General features: G+C 45.8%; 1 protein-coding gene across 1 annotated transcript; it reads left to right on the top strand.

The window, feature by feature from the left end:
- Positions 1 to 671: 671 nt before the first annotated feature.
- Positions 672 to 18,903, top strand: LOC122376487 (uncharacterized WD repeat-containing protein alr3466-like). The gene is made up of 23 exons (XM_043356373.1): positions 672 to 687; positions 978 to 1,150; positions 2,656 to 2,719; positions 3,499 to 3,630; positions 5,260 to 5,383; positions 5,814 to 5,932; positions 6,221 to 6,310; positions 6,581 to 6,687; positions 7,079 to 7,174; positions 9,656 to 9,830; positions 10,298 to 10,393; positions 10,754 to 10,951; positions 11,251 to 11,333; positions 11,828 to 11,940; positions 12,345 to 12,507; positions 12,843 to 12,957; positions 13,362 to 13,445; positions 13,735 to 13,858; positions 14,173 to 14,270; positions 15,815 to 15,961; positions 17,436 to 17,527; positions 17,875 to 17,994; positions 18,360 to 18,903. The coding sequence occupies exons 1-23, from the start codon at positions 672 to 674 to the stop codon at positions 18,588 to 18,590; spliced, it is 2,760 nt and encodes a 919-aa protein (XP_043212308.1). The 3' UTR covers positions 18,591 to 18,903.
- The last annotated feature ends 641 nt before the right edge of the window (positions 18,904 to 19,544 follow it).

The following is a 19,544-nucleotide window of genomic DNA, read 5'->3' as shown; positions in this document are numbered from 1 at the left end:
GCTACGCTACCATATCCAGTGGTTCTCAAACTATCACATCACAAAAGCGGCGTGCTGATTGGCCGGCAGTTCCGAATCGTCCGATGTGGTCCCCGACTCGACAAGCGCACGTGCGCCGACTGAGGATTTTTAAGTGGCATTAACGCATAACGGCAGAAAGTCAAGGCGGAAATTCGACAGGTGCGGTGTTCTGATATTGCCGTGGATGTGATTACACTCCTTGAATAATAGCTCAGCCGTTTAAAGTATGTTAAATGCCAGATAGTTTTCTGATTTTTCTTGCTTTGAGCTTTCATGTGCTATCACTTTTACCTCAGTGTCTAGTCTGGAAGCTATTTGGGAGAGCCCTAAAGGTAAGTAACAATTGCAAACTGCTTCTAGAATGACTTAGTTGCGCCATATTTGTAGTGAAGCGAGGTAAAGGAGACAGAGGATTCCTTTATAAGGGACATTTAAGAGACAAATAGGGAAGATTAAGGGAACCCTATGTAAACACGGTTATTGGTGCCTACTGTCGTCCTTACTGAACAATGTCTAGATGGATATGTGAACATGACTTTTGGTCTAGGTATTCTGTATGTTTGTGAAATGCTCGTTATCGATATAATAGAAGCATCATTCCTTTCTCTATAGTAAAACTAATGAGGTATTAGTTCCTTACGGAATAAAGCATGTATAACCCCAAGTGTCGGTAAAGTGGCAACATTACCTCTATTGTCTAGAGCAGTAGTAAATGTCGCAATGCCATCAATTCCCATTGTACTTGTTACGACCAGTGATTCATGTGACATTTGGAAATGTGCCTGGATCTATACATTCGATTGTTGACACTGAAAACAGGGATTAAATAATAAATAGACCCGAGTCCCGATGCATTGTTGCGGTTCTCTCCCAGTGAGTCTAAACTGACTCAGTCTGCATTCTACCCTTCTCACTCCCAAACTAACCCCTATATCTCTCCCTCTATGCCCCACCAGGTGACCTGGAGCGGTTGAAGCTGATTCTGCTGTGCAACTTTCGCTACATGTGGCAGTCGGCGCGGCTGCGCGGCACCCGGCACCTTCAGAGGGTGGTGTCTGCCACCCGGTACCGCTTCCTGGACTGGGAGACGGAGCTGGTCCACCACGCGCTGCAGAAAACTATAGGTATGGTGTGAGATAGTGGCTCTAAAGTGATCGGGAATAGGTCCGGCGACAATTTATTTCAATTTATTTCTTTATTTCAGTGTATTACATTCTACAATATTTACAGTGTATATCTATTAATGACAAGATTGTACGCTGGTGTAGAAAATAATGGCTGTCGTACATAAGTAAGATTTTTTGTGTGCACTTACAGCCTCCAGGATGACGTGCAATAGGACAGATTGAGGGTGATGGAAAAGCCATGACGATTTTTCTTCTTGCCAATGATGATATTGAAAGCTAGTGTAAAACCACAGGTATAATCATTTATCTATAATGTTTCATGAGCATAAGATCACAATTCACAAAGATCTTCTACTGATTAGTAGGACTTTCCACTGCGGTTTTCATTCAAAGTTTTCCGGCCGCATGACAGTGGATTGGACGCATGCGAAACTTCCTGGCGGTGATAGCGGTGGAAGTGATTTAAAGTTTGGTACCAGTCTGATTGGATGTCTGAGATACAGTCTGGTGGGAGATTGTCTCAGCAGATTTTGTCCGTCATGGCGCTTAAACTATTTAAAGTAAGAGTATTGCATTACCATGTTCGACGAGTTTAAACATTTCATTACCCTTCGGTCAGCGGTTAACCCACTAAGACGCGTATAAGGCTCTTCGTTAGGCGGCACAGGCGGACATCGATAGCAGCGCCTCTATCGGTCACTAGGGAAAGCTGGGCTGTAGGCGACGAAATACCGGCTGAGTTGTCACACGTTGAGTAGGTTTATAGACATCCGTCTTGTGAAAAAGTTGAACTTTTGCCTTCAATATTTCTACAGGCAATTTTAGAAGTGTCTTCTCATAGATAACAAAACCGTTTAGATTATTGTATTCACTTCAAGCCTTCCCTATTGTTCTTGACGATGATGCGGGAACTATTTCTAAGTAGTGTTTCTAGCTTAGTAAAAGAACATATTGTGCAAACGATGAAAAAAGCATAAATGGAAGATTTTAAATGCAATTTTCTCTAGCAATTAATGGTAAATTCTCTACAGATCAAGGAAAAGGTGCATGCTAACTGATACTTTAAAGTTCTTGGGGCCAGTTGTTTTCTTCTTTTCTTACGTCGCCCCAATGGCCGCGAATACACTTGTGATAACGCCTATCGTATATATCTTACTTAGATTTCTTATTTAGACTCTTATTTAGCAAATTCAAGTATAAAAATGTATAAAAAAATGTGCATGTATAAAAAATACTATTCTGAAACCTTCACTTCGTATGGGGCATTCTGTATCTGTATCTGTATCTGTTGCGCATTGTAACATCATCACCGCTCCAAACCTAACCCGTGATGGATTCGATCAGCTGGACCCCCTTGTAACGTCACCATACCTTCCAGGCCTGAGCGGCGATTGGCGCGATCAGCTGGCGCCGCAGCTGCTGGTGTGGCTCCACCACTGTTCTGGCTCGGTCGGGTCACCTCTGAGTCACCTGCTGGGCTCTGTGGTCGACTGGTGCGTCGAGACAGACCAGGCCACTACTGGTGCCGGCCACTGTCTGGATACGCACCAGTCTGCCCGACACAGTCTGGGGTAGGTGACAGGAGTTGGCTGTGTCAGTCTGAGGTAGGAGGCATTTAGATAGCCTGGCGGTCTGCCTGACTCAGTGTAGGTGACAGTGTAGGTAGGTGACATTAGTTACGTAGTCCGTGCGATGAAGTCTGGAGCAGGCAGCAACCAGCTGCCTGATTTAGTCACTAGACTGTGCTACACAGTCTGGAGTATTCGGCTAGTCTGTTGGACAGACTGCGTCGGTTGGCGACACAGCCGAGCTTAGCGACCTCCGCCGATGCTGCCTTGAATAGCTATTCGGACGAGCCTGCGCCCGCGGCCGAGAGATGTCGCTAGTGGTCAACGCCTGCAGTGGTATGCTGTGCCGCATTACGCGTAGCGTTGAAAATTGACGGTAGATGGCAGTAGTAGGGGTCAGCGCCTGAAGGTAGGCTGTGCCGCAAGATATCTGTTTTTAGCGATTCGGTAGATTGGACGGGAAACAAGTGGTATGATTATAGCTTTCGATTCATTTCATATTTTCTTGATTATGAATTATAAAAAGAATGAAATAGTGGCTATCACGTTGCATTTAAGTGTACTATAAACGTGGGTATTTGCAATCAGTTTTCGCTATTTCGACCATTTCAGCTCTTGAGCTTGGTGTGAATTGTTGAAGCCGAAACTCTACACATACGCCATCCCTTACTGTTTCCATTTTCACCACATTTTTTCCCGCAGTTTCATATCTCGTTCCATCGTGTTCCCGTATCTGTACCTCACCGGTTTACCTATAAACCTCCTGTACCTGTGTGGTACAGACCTGCCACTGCCAGAAGCGGTACAGCTGTACTCTCCGGCACCGGACGGGGTACACGTGTACGTGGCCTGTGGCGGTCGCTGCTTTCACCTCTGGAGACTGCTGACATCAAAACTGGTGCACACGTACAGAGGTGGGTGAGATGCTTAAAAACGGCACATGACTGTAATACGAACTATTGTCTCTTGCATAACGAAGCTTATTGCATCGGGTGCTGTTTTTCTTCTTCTTAGTACGAGTATATTTCTTGTGCTTGCTCGGTTGAGAGCATTCCCGAAACATTATGCTCGTAGATGTGTATTTTTATAAAATATTGTAAATGTGAGTATAGCGGGTAGCATGGTAGCAAGTGCATTCTATACAAACACTTATTTTGGTAGAACCGTGAAATGTGAACGCTTTTTCGTGACATTTAACCCGCGCCCCGCTGGGCTATTCAGCCATACGCGCCCTTGGGGGGGGGGGCAGATTCTGCCCCCCCTGTCTAACTTCCGAACCGATGGTCGTAGAAAGACGGGGAAAACGGCAATCGAAAGCTCTCAACAAGGCGGATCTTAAGAGCCCAAATTTTTTGCTTAAGTAGGTCAGAGGTCAGGTCAAGGTCAGGTCAAGGGTACAAAATGCAAGTTTCTACAGTATCGGCCTTGCACCGTAGTTGCCGAAGAATGGACTGAGACTGATCGCCCAAAACGTGTTCTTAGACTACCAAGACAATATTCGTTGCACACAATGTCATTCAAAGGTCAAAGTCAAGGTCAGGTCAGGTCAGGTCAGGTCACCAAAAACAAAAATATAGAAAAGGGCATGTGCGACACATGTTTTATGGGTCATTTTACTCATGGAATTCAATAGGCACACTCAATGAGTGATATGGACCACCTCTGGATGAATTTCAGGTCGAGGTCAGGTCAAGGTCAGGTCAAATGAGGTCAAATTTTGAAGTTGGTTGTTAAGGCCTAAAAAGGTGTCTATCCGATGCAGTTTTTCACGGCGAATCGAATGGTGCTAATTTGTTTCCGTACGAGGTCTAGAACTTCCAAAAAAATCATTTTTCAAAATTTTGTGTGTCGTGACGTCATAAAATTTTGAATAACTCCCACATTTTTGAACCGATTCTTCTAAAAATTGGTATGTAGGTGCACATAGACCACTTCTTTGACATATATTCCGTTTTTTATACACTCAAAATTTTGGATTTATAAATATTTTCCCAAAAAAGTCAGTTTTTTGGAAAAATTTTGGCCAAAATCCAAAATTTTCAAAAAACCGAGATAGCCATTTGATAGACAAAGTAGAATCACGTATAACCTTTTTTGTTACGTCTTGATTTCTTTAAAAATGAAGATGTTAGCGGCGTTTGAAATTTTGCCGTTTTTGAGGCGAAAATGGCGAACATGACGTCACTAAAACGTCAATTCTCAAAAAATTTTCCGACGGATTTCGCTCAAATTTTCAGGGAACGTGTCAAATTGATGTATGATAAGGTACTGAACGTTTGACGTCGCTGGCGTAACGCGTTTAGAAGTTATTGGCAAAAAACGGGAGGGGGGCAGATTCTGCCCCCCCAGCGGGGCGGGGTTAAGGCGTCAATTGATAAAGCTAACCGAATGCATAGGTTGATGCATCTCAACTTGCATTGAGAGTAACGCCTAACATGAGTTCCAACTTACAAAGCTACCTATTTTCACTCCACCGTGGCTGACTATATCTACCCTTCCTCCCTTCCCCACCTCTCAACCCCCCTCCCCCCTCCTCTGGTCAGGTCACACGGGTGACGTGACCTGTGTGTACCCGTCCCCGGACGGACGATACGTGGTCTCTGGTGCCGAGGACTGTCTGGTGATGGTGTGGAGCGCCACCAGTCACCAGCCGCTCATCACCATCGAGTGAGTGGTGATCCTGACTCAGCTGGCCTCTGCAGAGATAGACTGACCTGGTATGCCTAATCCTAGTCTGATATGTTAGTTCAAATTATGGAGATGGACACTATACAGCTTACGGAGCAGGACTTAAAACTACCATACCATTGAAAATAGTTATTGCTGGTGTACTGCATTTATTATGTGCGGTGAGTAGTTTGGTCTGTTCATCTGTTGTGGGTTATGCGTGCGAGCCGATTAAACTTTATAGACTTTACTCTTGCTATGAATCATATCAGCAACTTCCGATGATTGTTTTTAAAGCTAGCTTACTAAGGACAGTGGGACAGTAACATATGTCAGTCAAAGACAAAATAAAACGGTGTTGTTTATTGTGCATTATTAGAAAACGTTTCCCCCAAATGCCTCCGCCCCGTCCACCGTGCGCCGCTTTCAGCCGCCACATCGCCTGCGTGCTGTGCGTGGCCGTGACATCACTGGCCCGGCACGGTGACGTGGTGGTCAGCGGCGGAGAGGACAGCTGTCTGTACGTCACCCGGCTGCCGGGCGCCGAAGGTACGTAATACGTCACTGGATCGGAACAGATTGGTGGTATGCGTTTTATGAGCAGTGGGAAATGGGGAACGAGGATCGTAACGATGATCGGTGAAGATCATCGCTCCAACATTATGGCTTTATTGACGTTGAAATATGAGACGATCGCTTTGCTACAAACCGTTCGTAGTTATGTGCACGGACGTGTGAATATGGCAATTAATCTGTAAGCAGTTCTTATTATACCTGGATTACCAAATAAGCATAACCCAGGCTGATTTATGATCAATTGTTTTTCCTGTCCGCCAGGTGGCAGCAGTGAGCCCCACCAGCTGTCGCAGCACAGAGGACCGGTCACCTGTCTTCAGGTCAACGCCGAGGCAGAGGTCCTGGCCTCAGGTCAGTACCGAATCGAGACACTGAAGATAAAAGCGATGTACATATTCACAAACATGCTTATTATCAGAGCATGCTGATACCTTTTCGTCAAATGCAGCAACAGATGTTGTAAACTGCAAACATCTTTTTCACCTCTTTTTACAATGGTGCAGAAGATAAGAGTTCAGACTTTAGTATGTATCTCTTTTTCTCAAGGTCCCACGATAAGACAGTGATTCTGTTGTCTGCTCCACTGGATCAGACGATAGTCGCTGCCTTGATCTGTTTCAGGCTCCCACGACAAGACAGTGATCCTGTGGTCGCTGGAGTCTCTAACCGTGCTGAATGAGATCATCATGCCGTCGGCTGTCAGCCATATGTCCGTCTCGGGCGGAGCGGTAAGAATAAACCACTGAATGGGAGGGACACCGGCCGTAGAGAGGGGATAACTGTACGGTGCATGTAGATTGTAGTGGCATACGGAAGTTTTGGCACGAAGTTACGTCTTATTTCAACTGTTGATTTTTTCTCAGTATCAATGGTTATCACAGTTATAAACGTATTACAGCTAGGATCAGGGTGCCAAAATGTTTTTGGAGTTATGTGAAAATTGAAACGCCTTGGATAGGACCAGCTTTTTGTTATTTAGCTTTTTGTATTGCTCCCCTGTTTTTTTATAGTTTTTTTTTCTGACCTGTGTAATGCAGTGCATCAACTCACGTCACCTTTGAAAACGAATGTTTCTGTACATATATCTGGGTTAACCAAACCAGAGTCTCTCTTTTTCAGACGTTTCTGCTTACCGCCTGTCTGGATATGACGGTTTATGTGCACAGCTTTACCACTGGCAGTCCGTTACATACGCTGAAAAACCACCAGAGTCAGGTCGGTAATGCCGTGCGGTGTTTGGTCAGTTATAGAGTTGCAAAGTTTCCCTACCGCATTACCGGCATGCCGGTAATTTTTCACTACCGCAGGTTTTTTTGTGGTATCTGGCATGTCTTGCCGGTAACATGCCGGTATTTTTGGTTTTGCAAAAAAAATTATTAGCATATGATTCAAACTTTGGACACTAAGAGGAAAATGTGGCATCTCTTGTAGGGGTAAACTGGAATCAACAATATATGTTTTCAATATAACCTTATGTTCAATGATTGCGAAATGCAAATGGTTCCAAAATTAATTACAAAATGATATATTTCGGACACTGTCCTTCTTCAGTTCAGAATTGCAAATTAAATCATTTAGTCACAACAGCGCCAGAATATGTCGATAACAGCTAAGTTTGCTAGCTAAGCACTTAGCTGTTATCGACATATTCTGGCGCTGTTGTGACTAAATGATTTAATTTGCAATTCTGAACTGAAGAAGGACAGTGTCCGAAATATATTCATTTTGTAATTAATTTTGGAACCATTTGCATTTCGCAATCATTGAACATAAGGTTATATTTGAAAACATATATATGTCATAATGCTGTTCATACAAGTACTTCGCCATTTACTTGGAATCAACAATGCAGGTTTTTAGTATGCCGGTAATTTGGTGGTTTTTGCTTTGGGCGTGGTAGCATGCCGTTATCCCCAAAAAATTTTGTGGGGCGGGGTTGTGCCGGTAGCAGCCTTTGGGGAAACTTTGCAACTCTAGTCAGTTACTTACAGCGGCTGGCTCTTCGCCGATTACTGTTAACGCCAGACCCTTGAGACCCTAATTTTTCGCGATTACTTTTAAATGCGTGAAGGAATTTCAACCAAGCTCAGGACATGGCCGTTTCAAGACAGGCCGAAACTTTTACAATTTAGATATTTTATCGCCATTTCAATATTTCAGGCACTTGTCATTGACTCGTAATGTTAACTGTTTTTCCATGGATAGAGGCTTTCTACGTCATATGACATTAGGCTCCGCCCACGACTGCGGCATTGACTCGTGCCCATCAGCGACCTCTGTACAAACGACACCCCTGCCATCTGTGAAGGACTATGAATTTCGCTGACGCTTCACGTGCTATGAGTCAATTGCAGCAGACGGTCAAGTAAATGTTAGGCTCTTGTTGACTCTTGTATATAGGACCAAGAGGACCATCACTCCTCAACCTACTACTCAGTCGTGCTTCGAACAAACGTTAACGATTCCTAATAAATACGATTTTCGATGTAGGGTATCTGTTTGAAATACGAGCGAGCCGTATGATGTGAAGCTCAGGCAATTAACTTATTATTGCGTTGTTCGATGGTTGCATAGCGATGTACAAATCGGCAGCTACTTGGTGACATCCGACATCCCATTATCGCATTATCTGCAACGCCATAGGCTTTAAATACAGCTGAATATTTCCTAACCTTATGTCAGTTATATGCCATCTGCCCGTCATTTGCAGCTTATAGAAAAAAAAAATATATCAGCGAACATATCAGCATTGTAGAAGCAATGCGCATTGAGCATTTATGACTCCTTAGTCATCATGTCGCTCTCTGGGCACTGTCAGCCAAGACGCTACGCACAACTCCGCCGGCTTTCGGCACCGCTCGACCGTCGCCCGTCCCCGCTCCCCGCCACAGCGAGAGTGACCGCGCGCCGGCCCGAAACCGCCGCAGGCCAAGACCACAGAGGCGGGGCTTAGCTGTGACGTCATAACGTATCACAGACTGACTGGTGATAGCCTCTACACACCGGATGAAATCTTGCTCGAAATTTAACATTACGAGTCAATGACAAGTGCCTGAAATGTTGAAATGGCGATAAAATATCTAAATTGTAAAAGTTTCGGCCTGTCTTGAAACGGCCATGTCCTGAGCTTGGTTGAAATTCCTTCACGCATTTAAAAGTAATCGCGAAAAATTAGGGTCTCAAGGGGTCTGGCGTTAACAGTAGCTGATTCGGTATTGATGTTGCTGTTAGTGATAACTCAGCCATCCTATGACAATGATCATAAGTTTTCGATTATCTCGTAAGGCAAAAGAATGCTGCTCAATATTAAACTTCAATTGTGTTGCTGTTGGCGTTGCTGTTAGACGTAAAACCAAAACGTCATAACATTTATCTTCATGGTAACACTAAAAACTAAGATTATCGTAAATAAATGTTGTTCTATAATTGAGTTCCCCTTACTGGCGTCCTTCATTTTGATTTATTGCCTGCCATCTGACGTGAGCCGCCTCGTAAAAACCGTCAACAATGATTGGTAGCCTGACATTGTCTGAGGCACGTGACCTCAGTGGTGTCACAGCAAAACCCTAATGCTGATTGGCTGATCTCGAATAGCACTTTCACTGATTGGCTGTTTGGCAGGTGACCTCTGTGACCCCATCTAAGAACAGTACGCTGATTGGCTGATCCCACCAAACACCCTCTCTGATTGGTCAGGTGACCTCAGTGACGTCATCTGAGGACGGTAACCTGTGCGTGGTCGGCTGCCGCGACTCCAAGGTGTACGTGTACGACATACCGTCCTCCAAGCTGCTGAAGACGCTCACCAAGCACGGCAGTCCGGTACTGGCTGCTCTGTTCACATCGCACGGCAGGCTGCTCATCACGGCAGGTGGGTGAAATCGGTCGGTTTCTATCGAATAAGTGGGGTTGATTTGGAGTATGCGATACGATGTTGATTTTGTAGCATCGTATACGGTGGAGCACTTCATTCAGTGTGAGGAAATGACAGGTATACGGAAACGTGGAAATGTTTTTGAGTTGCACGTTGTATCGACTATCGAGTACCCGAGTGTGCTCCTGATATTCCATACCCATGTGGCAGCCATTGAACCATTCCTTGTTGTAAAATCGGTGCAGCTTTGATATGTTTGATAATCAAATATCAATCATGGCAGTGGAGACCGGTACTAAAAGCATTTTGACAAAACCACTGATAATAAAAAGTTATTATTATCGATATTGCAATTTGATTTTGACTTTTTAACGGCTTTGAATCATTTTCATTAATCTCTCCCTCTCTTCAGGCGACCGCCGGGTACTGGTAACCCACGTCCAGCCGCTGACCGTGAAGCCGAGGGGTGTACCTGTCCGACCGGAAAAAGATACCCGTGGAACATACCGCCGACATCACCTGTCTGGATATATCGGCCGACCAGAGCATGGTCGTCACGGGTAAGTGTTGGAAATTAGACTGTTTGAGCCGGATGACAGACGAGGAGAAGCTTGTGAAAATAGGAGCTGGCTTAGAGTCACACATTTGGGCGGAGAAAATGACATTTATTACGGTTACTTGCATTTTTGTTCTGCCTTTAGGGCTTCTGTACTCTGACAGCCCAAATCAGTGTGATCTGCTTCATATTCGAGTTGTGTTTGAAACATTTCAACGATGGCTTATCTTATACGTTTTCAGGCGTAATTGCATTCACTTCTAACCTTTCTTAGGTGCTCCGTGAATGCCTTTCTTACCCTGAATGTCAAAAATAAAGAAACAATATCTAATAAATTTGCCGCCCCTCTCCCTCCCGCCCCCAGGTTCCAGCGACTCGCACCTCAAGGTGTGGCTGGTGCCCTCTGGTGACCTGCACGCCACCCTGGAGGGTCACACGGGGGCCGTGACCTGTGTCCAGTTCGCCCCGAACGGACTGTATGCAGTCAGCGGCTCACGAGATAGCTCCATACGCGTCTGGGGACTGACTCTCAATATGGTGGTGTCCGCGTTCACGGTGAGTGGTGGAGAAGGCTGTGACGTCATCGATGGGCGGGTGACCTCAGTGGTAAAACTGGGGTGGAGTGTTATGATGCTAAGGATTAAAGATTAACATATTAAGAATTGAGTCCGTAATATCTCTTACTACTGAGGTGAAATAAATTCAAATTATTGAAGAAGATGAAGGAAATACAAATATTGACTCGAGATTCATGTCGAACGCTGCCGATTTCACATATAACGCGTTCACAGATGGCTGAAGTGTCATGTGATGTGTTACTGATATTATCATGTCTTAATGACGTCTGTGTCATTTCCTCAGGACACCAGGCGCCGGTGGTGTGTCTCAGTGTGTTATCGGACAGCAAACAGACACTGTCTGCGGACAGCGACGGAGTTCTGATGGTAAGACATGGGCCACACATGTGCGAATTGCGACGTTCTGTTGAATCGTCGCTGAAGACAAACATAATACAATGTCAACATGTTAACGAAATACCGGCTGGGGTAGGTGAGGGCAATACTGATGAAGCTACATAACGCCGATTTATAAACGAACGAGCACAGCGTGCGGACGAGTTTATATATTGTGGCCCGTGTCATTAGCTGTGGCAGGTAGATGTCGGTCAGTATAGTCCTGTTGATCTGCGTCAGTGTCAATATCACTGACCTCTGCCCCGTATACCAGCTGAGGCAGCTAGAGACCAGTATCGTGCTGCCGCCCTGTGTCAGTGTCAGGTGTCAGTGTCAATGTGTCAGTGTCAGTGTTAGTGTCACTGACCTGTACCCTGTATATCAGCTGTGGCAGGTGGAGACCGCTATCGCGCTCCTGACCTTTCAATGTGTCAGTGTCAGCGTGTCAGTGTGTCAGTGTCAGTGACCTCTGCCCCCTTTATCAGCTGTGGCAGGTGGAGACGGGTATCGTGCTGCTGACCTGTCACGGTCCGGGTCATATGATCCGAGTCACTCCGGACCGCAGTCACGCCGTCTCCGGCAGCAGCGAGGGCAGTCAGTGAGTCAGCACCACATAATAACAGTGAAAATCGTCCCCATATTTCCAATTATAATGAACGCACTGTTTTTATTCTTACGGTGAGAGGTCCTCAGGTATTCTCAAAGAACTGTACGTGGCTACGTTAGGTAGATAATTGAGAGATCTTCTGCTTAGTGGCACTGTTATGAAATATGAATGGTTCGATGAGAGGTTGTGAAGCGAACATTTTTTTTTTGTCACAGTAACACAGCTTGTATTTTGCTCCCGATCATACGAATCAAAAGGTTAACTCTGCCCGTCCTAAAGCAACATTTGCATCTTGCATCTTGCATCTTTGCAATAAAATAAAATTTGTTAGAAGCACCTGTGTTCCAAGTGCCCACCCATCTTGAAACTAACGTTCTCTCACATTTGACTTCCAGGCTCTATGTGTGGACGCTGAGCAAGGAGCACACCAAATACACCATTAGCCACAATGACGCCATACGCTGTTTTGACGTCAGCAGTGACAGTCTACACGTCATCACGGGCTCCAATGACGCCTCGCTGAAGGTGTGGACCATCGCAGAGGGACGGCTCACCCAGGTCAGTCTGAGTGGTGTCAAAATGACGTCATAAATTCGTCTGGTTGCACTGTTCATCGCAACGAGACGGAGCTGAGTTGAGCCACCATTTAGGATGACACATCAAGATACATGTGTCTACGAATTTCGTTCAGACTACTGACCATAAATATGGTAAATTATGAATCATATGTATAACCAATAATTATCATGTTTATAACTGAATACGCGACGTGAATCAGTTATGCATCATGCCTTATGTAGCATGCAGTGCGGTGCAGCTGCCTTATTGTAGCACTTGTCAGTGTCAATACTATAAACTGACTGTGTCATGCCCCGACTGGCTGACTGCCACAGGTGCTGGTGGGCCACGAGGCAGCGGTGACCTGCGTTGCCTACCCTGCCTATGTTAGTCACACGGCCGCGTCAGGCGGAGACGACTGCCTAGTCATGGCCTGGGACGTAGGCACAGGTAACTGGCCACTTTAATTCGCGTCAGGGGTGATAGTCATAGTGTTTGCCATGCTGAAAATAAGGTAATGGGGACTTCCTAGTCAAGTTATCGGGCTTAGTTGGCATATTATCTCAATTTCTGGGTACATTTTGCACAATTTCAGTGACCTGACCTGTGACCCTACCCTGTGACCTCACTCAGTCACCTAACCTGTGTTCTGACCTGTGACTTCACTCTGACCTGATCTGTGACCTGGCCTTTGGTCTGTGATTTGATTTGTGACTTAACCTTTGACCGGCAGTTCTGCTTTTCTTCGACCTGAACGGCGACCTCACTATGTGATCTTACCCTGTAAGCTGTAACCTTGCCCTGTGACCTACTTGCGACCTGACCTGACCTGTGGCCTGACGTGTGACCGTCAGGTCAGACCCGTCAGGTGATTCGGGACCACACGGCACCAGTGACAGCAGTCAGCATGACGGCGGACGCCGGGATGATTATATCAGGTATGTGTGCCAACCGTGGCGACCACTAGGTTCTTTGCGTCATTTCCTGCCTTATATTCCTCGGGATCGGTATATTCATATTGACTAGTGGTAATTGACCTTTAGTCTTTACAATTATTTCAATCGTGTGCGTAAACGTCTGCATTTAGACGCCATGCCGGCTTAATTGATATTTTCCTTTTTCTCTCCCGTGTCTGGTTTGTGTTTCGGACAGGCTCAGTGGCTTACTTGGCCTAAGTGTATATCTCCCAACAAGCTTAGTCATAGCGTATGTTTTTTTTTCGGGCAGGTTCCGTGACGGGCTGGGTGTACGTCCACAAGACGGTCTCTGGCTACTGCGTGACGTCCATTGCTCTCCACAAGGCCGTGGCGGGCCTCTGTATCTCCGCAGACGCCGGCAAAATTGTCGCCAGGTCCGTGGGTCAGAGTTTTGGTTATGTGGCACTATAAACTTGCACGCAGATAGTATTTGAATTAAGGGTTTGTGGTTTTATTTAAAATCACTTGAAGCAACTTTTTTAAAATAATGTCATATGCCTTTATTTATGCACAGTTCGTGGTTTTGTGTCGTAGAGAAATCGTTTCCCATGCTATAAATTTGATGAATGTGGTTTGAAAGAATTTGGTTTAAAAAAGTTGTGCCAAATGCAGAGAAACAAAGATTCTGACTCAGCGTGTGAAATATTTACGAAAAGTGGTGGCCACCGTTTTCTAATTTCGTTTCCAGGCTGCAGAATAGCATGTACTTTGCCCTGCTGAGTTTCCTCAACGTACCTCCGCTGGCTCCGCGGGCCCGGCCAAGAGCCGTGGTTCAGCCAATCACAGGTAGAATATAGCTGGCAGTCCAGCCTATCACATGCCAGTGTGCAAACGGCTCAGCTTCCCTATCGTTGGCAATTTCCCAGTTATTTGCCAAACAGTCTTTGGATAAAAAAAACTTGTGTTTCTTAAACAATTCAGTATTACAAACAGGACTAATCCTACAGATGCTGTTTCGCTAGCATTCGTCCGAATAGAGCCTTAAACCCGCGCCCTGCTGGGGGTCCTGGATTTCCACGCCCTGCTGGGGGGGGGGTGTTTGAACACCCCCCCTTGTAACTCGGCTGCTGGGCCACGTAGCGATACGCGGAAGGCGGCGTTCGAAAGAGCGTCAAAAATAATGACGAAATCACTTCGGTCAATTTTTTGGTCAGGTCAAAGGTCAGGTCACCAGAGGTCATTGAAGGCAAAATTTCGCCGATTTCCAGGTCGAATGTCGAAAATTTCCAAGAAGCCAACGCATAACTCGGGAACCAATAGAGCTACAGCGCCGCGGAAAAGCGCATTCGATAGCCCTATTAACGCCCTTTCTGAGTAATTCTCTCAGATTTGACCTAACGTCAACGGTTTTGCCTGCAGGGGGCAAAAACTGCAAAAATAGCCGATTTTTTCGAAAACAGTTTTTCTGCAATAACTTTTGACCCAAGCCTTGTACGAGCTTACTTTTACCGGCATCGTGTTCCTCTCGTCAAGACGCATCGAATGAACTATAACTTGACCTTGAAAGGTCAACTTGAAAATTTGACCTCAGGTCAAGGTCATGACCTGACCGGAAAGGGTCATGTTGCATATCAGTCGATCCGTATCGTCGAGCTGAACACATCTAAGGCGTTTTCATCGCTCTAGCATGCCTCTATCAAAAGTTATTTGCGAAAAACTGATAGATACCATTCGTGACCTAAGATGACCTCAGGGCATAAACAAGGGTCACGGACACCATTTTCAAGCTCAGTGTGTCTAAACCACTTGTAATTCGGTGTTTGGGAGTGTTTATAATGTCTTTCATCCAAAAGAGGCGCATTTCAATTTTCTCCCATTGACTTATAATGGGGAGGTCGCAAAATTGACCTGACCTTAGGTCATCGATATCAAAATTCTGAGATATACATTTTGTACATGCTATTGCTCTTAGCAATCGCTGAAAGTTTCAAAGCGATCGGTCACTCGGTGTAGCTATGACAGACATTGAAAGTTTTTATGAGGTGAGGTCAGTTCAAGTAACCTGGTGACCTGACCTTGAATGACCTTGGTCTGAAATTTTCACAACATGTGTAGAATTGATGTATGATAAGGTGTACCAAAAACGGCGGCGCTCCGCGCCGCCGTTTTTGAGATATTCGCGAAAAACCACAAGGGGGGGGTGTTCAAACACCCCCCCCCAGCAGGGCGCGGGTTAAATAAGCCCTTATTAAATGTTTCAAATTATGTTTTATTTTTGCCATCTCTCTTGCTAGTCCTTTCAGAGACTGTTTCACCCATTTCTCCCTATGCACTGAGCCGATTATTTCATTGTTCTACAGTACTAACCCCTGCCCCATCGCTGACCTCAGAGGGCCGACGGGGCGCCGAGGCCACCGCTTCCCCGGCCGCCAGCCGCCGGCCGCCGCCGCACCGGCGCGCACTCAAAAAGGGCATCTCCCTGGACACTTACACCTGGCAGAGAAAGTACGGCGGACTGCTCAGCAAAATGGCGCCACGTGAGTTAACCAGAGTGACTGTCAGCTCGTAATGAGCTTGTAAACATACTTCTAGCAACTAGAATTTAGTATGCACTATTCTTGGATATCGAAGCTTTTGCACGTTGCGAAATTTATCAAAGATACACGAGCAATGGGATTGCATAAACAGATTACAACTGCTTAGCTAAATGCAAAAGCCAAATATTATGCATATTTGTTTGCTCATGTGTCTGCAGTTATCGTCTTGCACCTAAAGGCTTATTATATTCTTCCCACCCAATGCTGTATATAAACGCTTGTACTTTCCCGTTCTGCCGATGATATTATTTATCCGTGTAGGGTAAGGTGCCTAATTAGCGACCCTTTCCGATTTGCGACCTACCTCCCTACAGAAAAACTGGCGGGAGAAAACAGGGTAAAAACATCGTCAAAAGGTTAGCCATACTTTGGTTATCAAATTTAATTACTTTACGGTTGTCGATGTTTCTGGTGGGACGTTTCAGGTGAGTTTAAATGAAAATGACGAGTTTCTTATCCAAAACGTGTGTGTTTGGGCCCTCTATGATGAAAAGCGATGCACATTAGGATGATGCACCTTTTTTATTCTGAATCGACATTCCTTTTTCAATTGATTGCCGTTTTCCCATAGTGAATCGCTTAACTGTGCACAGCATGGCGGTTAAAAATGTGTCGCAACTCATATTTCCTATTTGCGCCTGACATGGTCGCAAATAGCTCAAGAAGGGAAAGAAAGGGGAAAAGAGAGAAATGAAAATGAGGTGTTGCTGAAGCTTGCAATGTGGGCAGGGGATGTCAAATGTCGTCACCGACTGCAGGGGTGCCGAATTCAGCGCGGACCTCGAATATCATACGAGAGAGCCCGCAAAATCTGGGTTTCCGCCTTCTTTTCGCCTTCAGTGTATCACGTGATCAGTTTTTACTTACATAAATGTGTTGGATAAACGTTCCTGTTCGAGTGATTGAGTGCTTTGCGTATAGGTTACCTTTTTTGGATAATATTTCATCTTTTCAGGCGTCGCATTTTTTGCCATTTTTAATATGGGGAAACCCATGGACTTATTAGCGACCCTCCCCGGTCGCTAATCGGGAAGAGTTCCCTATTAGCGTTTTTTTTCAATGGTTTGCTAAAATGCTCACTACAAATAAATTAGTGAATATTGGGGCAGAAAATGACTATATTTTAAAAGAAAAATGAACGACCTCTCCGAAAATCAAGCCAGTAATACAGTGGCACCCACAGAGCGTGAGCAATGACGGTTCAAATTAAGGGGGTCGCTAATTAGGCACCTTACCCTACCACCATGCTTTGTATGCTTGACTTAGCTTTATCTTCACGCCTTGTATTCACATTGCACAATGCACATGCTGTACATATTTTCACGCATCCTCGCATACATTTTATCTGCGTTTCATTGTCCAATCGGCCAGATTCTGACGCTCGTCAGGGCAGCTGTTCTTACTTGTGTTTCAGTGTCTCCGGTGAATGGGGAGAAACCCAGGAGGAAAATTGGGGAGGAGGAGGTACGAATGTGTCCCGAAGGAGGCACCATTCACCCCAGTCAGGTGAGGTTCAGTTTCGGGCTACCGAGAGGCCGGCTGATAATTACTTGCTCATGTCGCTACGTGGTTTTCTTGCATCGTAGTCGTCTATGCAGGTGGTCATATTCTGAGGATACTTAGTATGATCGTTAGAGACGGTTTCAATGTTGTTCTAAGAGTTTTATGACTTGACGTAAGGTGAGCGATGCCAGGTAATCGATGTGATACGTCAAAACACATACCACTCATTTAGTCGTCCAATTATGGTGCCAGATGCCGGCAGCACTGGCGCACTTCTTTGGAATAGAATTGGAAAAAGTGTGTGTCGTATGGACCGTCTCCTATTGACGTTCTCCCTCCACCCCCTACAGATGCCCGCCGGTGTGTCCCGTCGGACCGACTCCCGTGAGCAGCTGGCGGCGCCCCCAGCACCGGAGAACGGCTCGTCCCGCGTGGCGCCGCCGCCGCCGCCCGTATCAACGCCCAAAAAGGTACGGCGAGGCAGTTTATTGAGGCTGGCGAATGGTGTATGAAAAACCGTCTCAAAAGGGATTGGTAAACTGAACTACACCACGCATCTCGTTGCAGCCACTCAGTGTAGTTGTTTAAACTAATAAAAGTATTAACGCTGCGGCCCGTATTGCGCTGTATGTCAGCTTCTTGGTTAAATTTGTCGTGCCTTTTCAAAGCAGGGAGGAGTTACTTGCCGCTATCCCCTCCGGTTTTTCACCGTCTTTACAGAGCTCTGACGTCCCGTCCAATAACGAAACAGACTCTTTTTGGGATGAGCCGAACTGCATAATACGGTCCTGGTACCTAACAATACTGACCCATCTCTAATTCCATATCTTTCTAGCGGGAGCTGAACCGCACCAGTACCGCTCTGGTTCTCACAATGCCCCGTCGCGCCGAGGAGCCGGCCGGCGGCGCGGGGCCCTCCTCGGCCGTGCCCGAGTCTCTACTGCGACTGCGGAGATCCACCGCAGGCTGTGGGCCCACAGCTGACGCCCTCCGTGACCTGATGCAGCTTCTGCAGAGGCCCGGAGGCCAGCAGGGCAGCACGTCCAAGTTCTGCAGCATCCTGTGACAGCGACTGGAGCAGCGAGGAGTGGCGGAGGAGGAGCTGAGGGAAGCGGAGGAGATTGAAGAGGAGTAGCAATAGTGGATGGGTGTGGGGAGTTGTGGTGAGCCGTGAGGTAGCGCGGGACTAGTGCCTGAATCCCACGCCGGCTAATGGGGCAGAGAGGTGTGTTTTGGTGGGTTGGGTGTTGCGATTTCTGCGGAAAGGGAACTAATAACACTGGAGAATTTGCGTGTCGGTATTTGAGGAAGAACACTCTGTTCTTTTCACAGCTATAGTTTGACAGTCGCCGCTGCTGTCAAAGTTTGGAATTGATTCTAGTCAATGATACACATAACTTACGATGAAAAATCTTACGTGAGCCATATGGATGAAAACGCAAAACTAGCTCGTCAACTATGTCTGCGTGATGCGTCGTTACTTTTATTTGAACTTAGTTGCTCCTTGACTGCGTATGCCATCGTTTTATTGTGACATGTTTTACAAAGCTAAGTAGCTCTCTTACGTCGTGCAATAATATCAATGTGTAATGTTGTAATTGATATTAGCAGTCATTTTCGGAGCTGCTTTGTGCTATGAGTTTTTTTATCATTTCTTACTTCCTTTTAGTTTTGAGTATGTTTTCTCTTTTTAGTTCTTCTTTACGTGTAAACAGTTCATTTAAACACGTAACCGAATGCTAGTTAGTTTACGTGCGCCGGAAACAAAACAACGGTTACAATTTTGCCGTCACCACACGTATGCCAAAGCTGATAATGAGGGGATCCTATACTCTACAGAGCTAAAACTGAACCTAGTTACGATTCAAATGCGACTGTTATTGACCCTGGACACTGCGCTGCAGCCCTCCCTGCCTTTCAGTGGTGTGTTCCTCATTCTAGGTATATGTCTGTAGAGTAGATGGATCTCATTGTTGCCTAATGTTACCATCAGCCAAGGATTGTGTCAGTTAGCATCACT

Source organism: Amphibalanus amphitrite, unplaced genomic scaffold (assembly GCF_019059575.1).
Source record: "Amphibalanus amphitrite isolate SeventyFive unplaced genomic scaffold, NRLGWU_Aamphi_draft 002163F_arrow, whole genome shotgun sequence".
In the NCBI taxonomy this organism is placed as follows: Eukaryota; Metazoa; Arthropoda; class Thecostraca; order Balanomorpha; family Balanidae; genus Amphibalanus; species Amphibalanus amphitrite.
Note: the sequence above shows the minus strand (reverse complement) of the source record. Positions and strands in the feature narration are given on the sequence as shown.